At 45.1% G+C, this 12,484-nt stretch overlaps 1 protein-coding gene across 2 annotated transcripts in view; it reads left to right on the top strand.

Annotated features, from left to right (window-relative positions):
- The window catches only part of pde3b (phosphodiesterase 3B), a 138,729-nt gene that overhangs the window by 69,880 nt on the left and 56,365 nt on the right, over window positions 1–12,484 (top strand). For both annotated transcript variants that reach the window (XM_033038502.1, XM_033038501.1), the window contains exon 2: window positions 8,208–8,261. In XM_033038502.1, coding sequence (XP_032894393.1) covers window positions 8,208–8,261 — 54 coding nt within the window. The remainder of the gene's footprint in view (window positions 1–8,207; window positions 8,262–12,484) is intronic.

Below are 12,484 nucleotides of genomic sequence, written 5' to 3'. Positions count from 1 at the left end.
TCTTAACTTGTTTGCTCAACCAACTTGACGACTGCACAGTTGTCAAATGCCTGTAATCCCATTCAATTCTGACAGTGACAGGTATTGGAATGTGGGAGAGTGTTTTGGGCAATTTTCATTGAGATTAATGGTGACACCATTGCTTCACTGCTCACTGTAAATTCAATCTGGCAACATGGGGGAGATAAATTTGTACTGTGGTTGATTGTATCATTGTCAATGGTGTTGAGGCATCTTCAACAATCTTCATTCTATTCAATCTAATTATTTGTACAATATTGATTTTATTTGGAATAAAATAAATGGTATAAATCTGAGAGCATAAAATCAATCTTATAATAAATTTCCTCTTAGAATTGAAATAACATTTTGAGATAAATTAGTCTTAAGAGTTAGACAAAATTTAACGCAAGCCAAAAATAATGAGAGAAAAATTAGCATTTCAGTTTGACCATGGAAAAAAAATGGATATAAGCTTTAATGATAGGTTAATGGAAATAACTGGTTTCAGTCACATAAACTAATGGCTATATAACGGAAGCGATTAAATGTAGAAAAGAATAAAGGAAAACTTCTTAAAATCAGTTTGCAGTTAATTTGTTTATATTTTGTATTAGTTGGTTGAAAGATACTTAATAGAGCTGTCCCTCCAATTCTGCTTTACCATTCAATATGATTGTGGCTTATCTACCATCAATACCATATCCCTGCTCTCTCCCCATATGCTTTGATATATTGTGTCTGGAAACCCATTTACCACCTCCATAAATATGGAATGGTATGGAATTAGAGGAATAGTACTGGACTGGATTAAAAGCTACTTAAGTAACAGGCAACAGTTTGTAAATCTGGGTAGTCATAATTCTACATGCTTGGACATTGTGTGTGGTGTACCACAGGGGTCAGTGCTGGGCCCAAAATTATTTATTATGTACATAAATGATATTTGTAATGTGTCCAATGTCTTGAGGCTGGTTTTGTTTGCAGATGATACAAATATTTTTTGTTCTGGGGAAAATTTAAAACAGCTATTGGATAAAATAATAAAAGAAATGGGTAAATTGAAAATATGGTTTGATAGGAATAAAATTTCATTAAATCTGAGTAAAACTAAAATAATGTTATTTGGTAATTGTAGAATAAATACACTAGTAAGTATAAAGATAAATGGGGTGGAAGTTGAAAGAGTGCATGAAAATAAATTTCTTGGGGTTATAATTGACGATAAAATAAGCTGGAAATCACATATTAAACATGTAAAATTAAAATTGTCAAAAAGTATCTCTGTATTATACAAAGCCAAGCAGGCTCTGGATTACAAATCACTCCGTATTCTTTATTGTTCATTAATTTTACCCTACTTAAATTGTTGTTCAGAAGTCTGGGGTAATAACTATAAAAATTCGATACACTCATTAACCATGATGCAAAAAAGAGCAATTCGTATTATCCATAATGCTAAGTATCTGGGTCATACGAAGCCATTATTTTTAGAGTCAAAATTATTAAAATTAGAAGATTTGGTTACATTCAAAACAGCTCAGATAATGTTTAGGGCCAAAAATAAAAATTTACCTGGAAACATTCAAAAATTATTTAACGAGCGTGTGGGGGGTTACAATTTAAGAGGAATATTTAACTTTAAGAAACAAAAAGTCCGTACGACTAGAAAAACCTTTTGTATTTCGGTTTGTGGAGTGGGAGTGTGGAATAAATTGAACGGGGAATTAAAGCAATGCACAAACATGAATCATTTTAAAATGATATATAAAAAAATAATTTTCAAGGGGTACAGAGATGGAGGGGATGGTTGACAAGTGGGGGTTAATGTTTATCTATTGCTTTACTATTGTTTACTTATGTTTGGGTACTTCAGATATGAAGTTTGTATGTGCATAATAGTTGTATGTATATATATGTCTGTAGGTATTATGGGAAATTGCCTAGGGTAGTATTATTATTAGTAATTAATTGATTTTTAAATATGGTAGAAGTGTTGGGGAAAAGGGGTGAGATTTAATAAGTTATTCTTCTTCTCACTCCTTTTCGAGCTTGTACAGACACAGTGTTGGAAATTGGAACTTTGCTTTTGTTCTTTTCATTGCTTTGTAAATATTGATTGTAATGTCCAATTGTTTGATCATTTCGATTTTGTTACTATTAATGTCTTTAATGTCTACTTGTTCGGAATAAATAAATAAATAAATAAATAAATATACATGTGCTCTTGTGTCATGGCCGTTCAGATAATGCAAATTCACCTTTACAGAATTCACTCCACAGCAGTTTAAAACACTGAATAGAATTTGCTCTTACAGAATTTTTTGTGGGGATAAAATAAACTTTTCAATCGGCTTGCATTTCTTGATGCATGCACAGATGATGTGGCTTTACATTTTGGAAAATTGAAATGTAGCCCTTTTTCTCAGGTGAGGAAGTTCCTCAAATTCACATGAGGAACTTGGCAGAGGCATCAATAAGTTAGATACCATCCAGGCAAAAGTTGCCCACTGATACAGACTTCACCATCATTCATTTCCTGAGGTTTTATATTCAGTGGTGGGAATCTTATTTATAAAGGCCAAAGACAAACATGTATCTTTGTGGGCTGATGGAAGAAATGTTCTCCAAAACCCTCAGTATGATTTATGCGCTTGCTTCGCAGTGATCAGTGACTGTTGTTCAGAGTCGCATGAAGATGGCAATACACACTTCAATGTGTAAATTGATTATTGAATAGGTTTGATCTGAATTTGTTGGCCATTGTCATTTGCGAAAATGTCTGTTCTCATCCATGTGCTGCTGAATGTAAAAATGAAACAGAAATGAATCAAATATTCCAGATACAAAATAAATTATCAATCGAGTTATTTGTAGAATGCAGTTAAATCACCTTGTACTTGTCCTTGAAAGCGTTATCTAGCTGGAGATCAACGAGTTCCATTTGTAGAGATGTTGGTGTTGAATCAACACTGATAAAGTGATTAAAAAAAAAAAAATCTATGTCAGCATCATGTCTGTGGACTTACGGGATTTTTTTGGGAAAAATGATCTTGGTCCTTGCCAACCCTTAACATTGCTGAATCCCTTGCAGATTCAATTCCCAGAGTTTGACCATTTGGGAGTTACACAGCTGGAAAAAGACCAAGTTTCCCCCTTGCCAACTACAGTTTAATGTTCAGATCATTTATGTGCCGGGTTTCACAACGTAACTTTTAAATTTAATTTTTTGTTAAATTTCAGTGTGCAAGTCTCAAAATCTTTTGAGCACGAGGTAGAACATGTAGTGCATTGATGTTTTTCAAATGTTTTTTTCAGTGGTTAAGTGCATGAGAACAGATGATTTTTTCTATTTGCATTATAACCTTCGTAACTGTGCCATTTTTTTACAAAGCAACTGTTGCTGGATAAGGGGTCTGATCTGTTTGGTGTTGCTCAAGCCATTGATTCTTCATGGCTATTAATTCCACCTATCAACCCTGACATTTTTCCCAGTCAGGTTCCTTGTCCCGTTAGAGTTAACAGTCTTAAACTAAGACTGCGATGTTTTACAGACATTAACAAACATGCCTGACCCTGTAATTGGCCATTCATAACATGTACCTTGGATGGTGTTGAATCTTGAGTGATTTGATAATATGACAAATTAATGCAGGCAGATGAGCTGTTCACAATGTCACTATTCTTGTCTGAAATAATAGGTTAAAGAACATCACAGGCACAGATTCAAACAACACACAAAACATAAATTATATTAGACCGTGGAAAGGAAAAGACTGTAAAAAAAAAAAAACATTAGTGCAATAATCCAAAATACATTTAGAAAGCTAGTCCATGGAGCAAGAGGTGGACAAGTTGTTCTGTTGCCAAGGTAGGATTATGATTGTGCAGGTTGATTGAAAGTTGATACAACGTTTGTAGGAAAGTGGAGAAACATAAGAACTGCAGATGCTGAATCTTGAGCAACACTCAGTGCTAGATTAATTCAGTGGGTCGAGCAGTATCTCTGGAGGAAATGGATAAGTGAGATTCGGGTCATTGGTTGTAGGAAAGTAGCTGTCCTTGAACCTGGTGGTGTGGGGCTTCTGTGCCACCAATGAGAAGAGGGCTTGGCCCAGATGCTGGGATATTTGTTGATAGATGCTTTATTTGTGAGCAATACCTCATGTAGATGCTTTTAATGGTGGGGAGGGCTGTGCCTGTGACAGATTAGGCTGAGCTCATCTCCATAGTGTTCCTGTGGATTGGAATTGTCAAACCTGGTAATGTCAGGATACTTTCTACATTGTATCTGTAAAAGTTTGTTAAAGTATTCAGTGACATGCTGAATCTTATTAAATGTGTAAGACAGTGGAGGCACTAGTATGTCTTCTTGATGACATCTCTGTGCAATTTCAAGCTGCTAACTCCACCACTTCCCCTTTCTGGAGAAATTAGTTCCTTGGTTTTGTTGACGTTGAGTGAGAGGTGATTGCTGTAACACCACACAACCAAGTGTTTTATATTTCTCCTGTGCACAGACTCGTCACCACCTGTGATTCGGCCAACAGCACAGTTGTGTTGGCAAATTTGTAAATGGCTTTGGAGCTGTGCTTGAGCTCACAGTCGTCGTTATAAAGAGAGTAGAGCAGAGACTAAGCACAAAGCCTTGAGGTATGCCTGTGTTTGTGGTCAGTAAGGAGGAGATATTGCTACTGATCCACACTGATAGAGGTCTGCTCATGAGAAGGTCAGGGGTCCAGTTGTAAAAGGAAGTGGGTTAGTTCATGAAGAATGTGCACTTGGGCATCAAACAAACATTTGTGGATAAACTTGATTGTAACTCTCAAGTGAAATGTATAAGTATTAATTTTAGATGTGAAAAAAAAGTTATTGCCTAAGGATTCTGCTACAAATGTGATTATGATGCAGGCCATTCCAAAAATGAAAGGGCTATTTAAAATGGTTAAATGTAGATCTGTTGTGGCGCAGTGCAGCATTGTGATGTACTCATGTTGCACATTTTTCTGCTCGCAATGATAACACAAAAACAACCCCAATTGACGTAATGGGTCCTGATAATGTCTTTGAATTTAATGATTGACGTTGCATTGTGGTTTCAGTGGCTATTTTGAACTGTGTACGAATTGCAAATGTATGAAAAGATGCTGTCTTTCTCACACAGAAAGCCACAAAAAGAATTCATACTAGTGGAATTAACAAGTTTCAAGTAGGATGAAAACTTTTCTGTGAATGTAGTGAAAGTTTAAAAGCATTCTTTATTAGTTAGCTTTCATGCGAGGTTATGGACTGGAATTTTGCTGTATAAAGGGTCCCACTGCGGCAAGCTAATCTGAGTTTAGACGAGTTTGCCCTCGACTCAAACTCGCAGCATGGTCGACACGTGGTCGTAGGAGGCCCTATGAGGTCTCTGGACCTCTCCTTCATGGTCGAGGGAAGCCCCCGAATACTTGAGGCCTCAGTTAGGTCGCAGAAATTTTTTAAAGCCCCCCCCTCTCCCCCCCCCTCTCCCCCCCCCTCTCCCCCCCCCCTCTCCCCCCCCCTCTCCCCCCCCCTCTCCCCCCCCCTCTCCCCCCCCCTCTCCCCCCCCCTCTCCCCCCCCTCCCCCCCTCTCCCCCCCCTCTCCCCCCCCTCTCCCCCCCCTCTCTCCGCCCCTCTCTCCGCCCCTCTCTCCGCCCCTCTCCCCCCCCCTCTCCCCCCCCCTCTTCCCCCCCCTCTCCCCCCCCTCTCTCCCCCCTCTCCCCCCCCCTCTCCCCCCCCTCTCCCCCCCCCTCTCCCCCCCCCTCTCTCTCCCCTCTCTCCCCCCCTCTCCCCCCCCTCTCTCCCCCCCCCCTCTCCCCTCCCCCCCCCCCCCCCCTCCCCCCCTCCCCCCCCCCCCCCCCCCCCTCCCTCCCTCCCCCCCTCCCTCTCCCCCCCCTCCCCTCTCCCCCCCCCTCTCGCCCCCTCCCCCCCCTCCCTCTCCCCCCCCCCTCTCCTCCCCCCCTCTCCTCCCCCCCTCTCCTCTTCCCCCCCCACTCCTCCCCCCCTCTCCTCCCCCCCCTCTCCTCCCCCCCCTCTCCTCCCCCTCCCTCTCCTCCCCCCCTCTCCCCCCCCCCTCCTCCCCCCCCCCCCCCCCCCCCCTCTCCTCCCCCCTCCCCCCCTCTCCTCCCCCCCCTCTCCTCCCCCCCTCTCCCCCCCCTCTCTCCCCCCACCCATCTCTCCCCCCCCTCTCTCCCCCCCTCTCGTCCCCGCGCCCTCTCTCCCCCCCCCCTCTCCTCCCCCCCCTCTCCCCCCCCCTCTCCTCCCCCCCCCCCTCTCCCCCCCCCCTCTCTCCCCCCCTCTCCCCCCCCTCTCCCCCCCCTCTCCCCCCCCCTCTCCCCCCCCCTCCCCTCCCCCCCCCCTCTCCCCCCCCCTCTCTCCCCCCCCCTCTTCCCCCCCCCTCTCCCCCCCCCCTCTCTCCCCCCCCCTCCTTCCCCCCCCCCTCCCCCCCCCCCCTGCTCCCCCCCCCCTCTCCCCCCCTCCCTCCCCCCCCCTCTCTCCCCCCCCCTCTCCCCCCCCCTCTCCCCCCCCTCCCCCCCCTCTCCCCCCCCCTCTCCCCCCCCTCTCCCCCCCCCCTCTCCCCCCCCCCTCTCCTCTCCCCCCCCCCCGCTCCCCCCCCCTCTCCCCCCCCCTCCCTCCCCCCCCCCTCTCCCCCCCCCTCTCCCCCCCCCCTCGCCCCCCCCCTCCCCCCCCCCCTCTCCCCCCCCCTCTCCCCCCCCCCCCCCCCCCCCTCTCCCCCCCTCCCCCCCCCTCTCCCCCCCCCCTCCCCCCCCTCTCCCCCCCCCCTCTCCCCCCCCTCTCCCCCCCTCTCTCCCCCCCCTCTCCCCCCCCCCTCCCCCCCCCTCTCCCCCCCCCTCTCCCCCCCCCTCTCCCCCCCCCCCTCTCCTCCCCCCCCCTCCTCCCCCCCCCCTCTCCTCCCCCCCCTCTCCTCCCCCCCCTCTCCCCCCCCCCCTCCCCCCTCCCCCTCCCCCCCCCTCTCCCCCCCCCCTCTCCCCCGCCCCCTCTCTCCCCCCCCCCCTTCTCCCCCCCCCCCCCCTCCCCCCCCCCCTCTCCTCCCCCCCCCTTCCTCCCCCCCCCTCTCCCCCCCCCCTCTCTCTCCCCCCCTCCTCTCTCCCCCCCCCCCCCTCCTCCCCCCCCCCCTCTCTCTCCCCCCCCCTCTCCCCCCCCCCCCCCCCCCCCCCTTCCCCCCCCCCCTCTCCCCCCCCCTCTCCCCCCCTCTCTCCCCCCCTCCCTCTCTCCCCCCCCTCTCCCTCTCTCTTCCCCCTCTCTCTCCCCCCCTCTCTCCCCCCCCCATCCCCTCTCTCTCCCCCTCCTCCCTCCCTCCCTCCCCCCCCTCTCCCCCCCGCCTCCCCCCTCCCTCTCCCCCCCCCGTCTCTCTCCCCTCCCCCCCTCTCTCTCCCCCCCCTCTCTCCCCCCCCCTCTCTCCCCCCCCTCTCTTCCCCCCCCCTCTCTCCTCCCCCCTCTCTCCTCCCCCCCCTCTCTCCTCCCCCCCCTCTCTCCTCCCCCCCTCTCTCTCCTCCCCCCCCTCTCTCCTTCCCCCCCCTCTCTCCTCCCCCCTCTCTCTCCTCTCCCCTCCCGCTCTCTCCTCCCCCCCCTCTCTCCTCCCTCCCCCCTCTCTCCTCCCCCCCTCTCTCCTCCCCCCCTCTCTCCTCCCCCCCTCTCTCCCTACTCCCCCCCTCTCTCCTCCCCCCCCTCGCTCCTCCCCCCTCTCTCCCCCCCCCGCCTCTCTCCGCTGCCCCTCTCTCATCTCCCCCGCTCTCCCTCCCCCCACCCTCTCCCCCCCCCCTCTCCCCCCCCCTCTCCCCCCCCCTTCTCGCCCCCCCCTTCGCTCCCACCCCTCTCTCCCCCCCCCTCTCTCCCACCCCCCTCTCTCCTACCTCCCCCTTCTCTCTCCCCCCCCCGCCTTCTCTCGTCGCCCCCCCCCCTTCTCTTTCTGTCTCTCCCCCCTTCTTCATCTCCCCCCCCCTTCTCTCTCCCCCCCCTTCTCACCTCCCACCTCCGCCTCTTCCTCAGTCCTGCTGTCTTCAGTTCTTGTCAGTCTAAGTTGAAAATGCTTTCTATCATGGCCACGTGCAAGTGAACGCAACATATCAAAATAAGATAAATCACTTTACTGTTAAATTGTTCTAAGTGATTTAAATATTGTCCATCAATAATCTGTTAATAGCAATTTATTTTATATTTTACAGATGATCCTATGGGACTGGGACCTAAAGCAGTGGTTCAGAAGTTATCAATATCAGGTTTGTAACTGACGTAACTAACGGTTCATTGGCTTAAGAATACACTGTACATTGTGAACAGTTTGTATGCAGATGTGATCGTAATATTTAATTTCTGACTTTTAAAAAAACGTTGTTGTCCTTTGATAGCTGTGGTGTTGCTTCTGTGTAAATCCAATAGACCAGACAGTTTGTGCATTGAATTTTGGGAGATAGGCCATTTGTCAGGTGGGATTAGAATTTTTGAGCTTGAAATAATGCTGTTAACTTTGAGCTATTTGTGTATAATATTTAAGAATTGTGTCAATTTATAATTTAAAGCTGTTGACTCTCCTCACTGCTATCCCGCTGATGAAGACATGTTCATGGTCCCTTGGCTTTTTCATAAATCTGCAATATGACTTCCTTACTTTTATACTCGATGCCCCAACCCATCAAGATAAGTGTATCGTACTCCTTTACCACTCTTTCTACCTGTGTTGCTATTTTCAGTTAATTTCGACCCCCAAATCCCCCTGTAAATCAATGCTGGTAAGGATCCTGTCAATTACTGTATACTTTCCTTTACATTTGACCTCCAAACTGCACAACATCACACTTGGCTGGATAATCTTTATCTGCCATTTCTCCAACCATTATCTGTAACAGATCTATAACCTGCTGGATCTTTTGATAGCCTTCCTCACTGTCACAACTCCATTTATTTCGGATTGTCGGCAAACTTACGGACCAACCTATCTACATTTTTGTCATTTAACATATCACATTTAACTGAGGTATCTATATCTTTGCTGTCTTCAGGGATCCTTGAACTAGGGTCCTATCATTTATCATTCTGTATATCCCAGCCTTATTCATCCTCACAAATACAGCATCTTTAGTTTTTCTAGGATTAAATCGCTTCTGATGTTTCTCGGCTATCTTACAAACTCATTGATATTGTCATGTTGCTGAAGTTTCTCCTCTTCAACACCATCACTGATTTTCCTGTCATTCACAAGCTTATTAATCATATTTCCTACATTCATATCTAGATCATTAATGGATATAACAATCAGTAGGGTACCAACACTGATTCCTACACTACATCGCCGATCATAGACACCCAATAGCAGAAATAGATATTACCTTCACCCTCTGCCTCTAAAGACCAAGCTAAGTTCAGATTCAATTTGGCACCTGTTCATCAATCCCATGATCTTGATTTTTTTGGACAATTTGTCCCACAGGGGACTTGTCAAAGGCCATTGAAAATAATGAAGAAAACATCAACTGCACTTTGCTTATCCTAATAACCTAAAAATATGGAGCCAATTACTTAGACATGAATTGGCCATTGCAATGCCATGTTAACTTTTATTGATTTAATTCCAGTATCTCCAAATTTGTTAATTGTGATTCTCTGATTTTTTTTTCTCCCCAGTAACTTTCCTCGTACTGAGTTTAGATTAATTGACATAATTATGGCCTGTCCCTGCTGTCCTTCTAAGGTACCACATTATCCATTCTCCAGTTATTTGACTGTGGCTGGCAAAGATTTGAACATTTCTGTCAGAAACGGAGCAATGTCTTCGCTTGTCTCACATATATCTCGGGCCCTGGGGATTTGTCCAGTTTTAAAGCGTTCTGAGACTTCTAATAGTTCATTTTCAATGGTACTTTTGTTCTGCAATTCATTAAGCATTTAGCCACATATACTAAGCAGGCTTTTACTTAATGTTAGATTTTTTGCCTGATTGCCTTCATCTGAGGTATCTTGGGACATTATACTTCTTTGAAAGCCCTATTGTTGCAGATTGCTGAAATGAAAAAGGCCAAGGTGTGGTTCAGCACCTGCCTGATATGATGAAGTGTGGAACAGCAGGTAATGTCTAAGCGTACATAGACTTATGTGTTCAGGTTCACAAAATATCAAAAGCAGTATTTCAAGTAGTTAGGGCCATGAAAAGAATCTAATGGAATTTGTGGATTTATGATCGTGCAAGTCAAGTGTGTAGCATTAAAAACTTGAGAAATACGAAATGCTAAAAAAAAAAAATTCAAAGAGAAGGGATTGCTCAACAACAGTTTAATAAAGGACATAGAATAACTTCAAAGAAATAATTCTAGACATTCAAGCCAAATAACGTATAGACTGCAAAAGTGTGTGCCTGAATAAATTAACAATTTCGTTAAAGGAGCCATCTACAGGTCTTGTAAGGTAAAAAGATACTTTATGTTTAATATCTGGTAAAATTCATAACTGAGAGTGTAAAATATGCCAACTGACAATTTATTTCCATGCTTCAAAATAATTATTGGGGTGTAATAGGTAGGGGTTTTCATATATTCAGTTACTCAGGGAGCCGTTGGATAAAAAATGTGCGTGGGCGGTATCTAGCCAGAACCAGTGAGAGAGATAAGAACTTTGTGAAGCCTTTTCATTGATTTGAATCAAATAGCTACAAATGTGAGTTAGACACGTTAAGATTATGCCATTTTTCAGAATATGTGCACTGAAGATAGTAAAGATAAAGGTATCACATGCTCAGCCTCATTTGGAATCTTGTGCTATATCTGTGCATAATGATTTATTGGAATGGATAATGGAACAAGAGGGTCTTGAAAAACATGGACACAGTTGAGAAGGCAGAATTGTCTGTGGAGCAAAAAATGTTGCTGTGACCTGATAGAGATGTTTAAAATAAAGAGCTTCAATCAAGGATATGGTTTTGGGTTGATTGAGATGAAGAAACCTATTTCAGATATCCCAAAGAGTAGATAGGGAGAAACTCTACCACAGTGGGAGAGTCAGTAACCAGGCATTCCTACAAATTCACCTGGGAGAAGTCGTCTTTTAATATAAAAAACATTGATCTGAAATGTGGGGGAAAATAGCTGATATATTAAATTATAGCACATCACTATTGAGTGATGAGCCAAAGGCTACCTCTGCTGTAACATTCTATGATTCTAAGATTGATATGTTTTAGGAAACAAAATGAAATTGGTTATAGATGGAAATTTGAGGAATATTTGCAGTACAACAATCTGAATCGTGATAACCTCAAAAGAATTGCTATGGGATTAAAACAGTAAGAGCCAAATATCTTTTAGATAATAGAATTTGAAATTCCTTGACTTGGTGGCCTTTTGTCAACATTCTACATGAAAGTATATTTGAGTTTATAGAGATGCAAGTTAAAATTTGAAGTGGATTAGAAACAAATAAATTATATCAAATAGTGAATAAGTGGAGCATTATTGAAGGAATAGGTGATTTTGGTTCTCAGCTTCCTACCATCAGAGGTTTTCGTCTTGTGCCGAGATTTGTTGTGGACCACTTAATAAATGTTACCTCAATAAATCAACTGTTCAATTGTTGTATCATGTGATCACCAGGATTTTAAAAGCAAACGCATTGTACTTTGAATGTTCCTTTATTCTTGTTTGCAAAATTGATGAAGCAGTACAGATTGTCGTTGAGGTGCCTGCTGCAATTAATTTTCATCAACAACTTGAATTGAGCAAGTCATAAAAAAGCCATTAATTTTCAGACGATATCAAACTAAAGAGGCAGTTGAATCCAAGGAGCCTATTTTGACAGAATGACTAGGGTGAAGTAGATGGATTAATTTGGTGTGATACTTCATACCAAAAAGGACCATTAAAGGTGGTTACAATTCAACAGTAAGTTAAAAAATAACTGGTCGGGGGAGGCAGAGGAGCAGTTATGGAACTGCTTCGAATTGGTAGACTGAGCCATGTTCAAAGATTTGTCAGCAGACTTGGAATGAATGTGTCACAGTCGTCACTGACTTCATAAAGAAATGCGTGGAACGAGTGCGTTGCAACAAAACATTTCAAGTCTTCCGCAGCCAGAAACCCAAGATGAACCAAGAAATTCTTAATCTACTGAATGCTAGAACTGTGGTGTTTAGGACTGGCAATCAAGACATACAAATATCTAAGGAATGACCAACTAAAGGTCACTGCAAACACAAAGGGACGATCTGGGCTAAGCTGGAGTTGCAGACAAAGACGTCAGCAGTGGCAGGGTTTGCACGCAATCGCCTCCTATGAGGTGGCATAAATGGCAACGATGCAACACTTACAGATGAACCTTTTATGCATGCTTTGAAAGAGAGAACAATGACGCAGCTACCCGAGCCCCCACATTCCCTGATCACTCTGTGATATCTTAGTCTCTCGGAGGTCAATATCAGAGCATCTTTCACGAGGTGAATTCATGCATTGCGTCCAGT

The sequence above is a fragment of the Amblyraja radiata genome, chromosome 20, assembly GCF_010909765.2.
Source record: "Amblyraja radiata isolate CabotCenter1 chromosome 20, sAmbRad1.1.pri, whole genome shotgun sequence".
NCBI lineage: Eukaryota > Metazoa > Chordata > Chondrichthyes > Rajiformes > Rajidae > Amblyraja > Amblyraja radiata.
The sequence above is the reverse complement of the archived record's forward strand: the minus strand, read 5'-3'. Positions and strand labels throughout refer to the sequence as shown.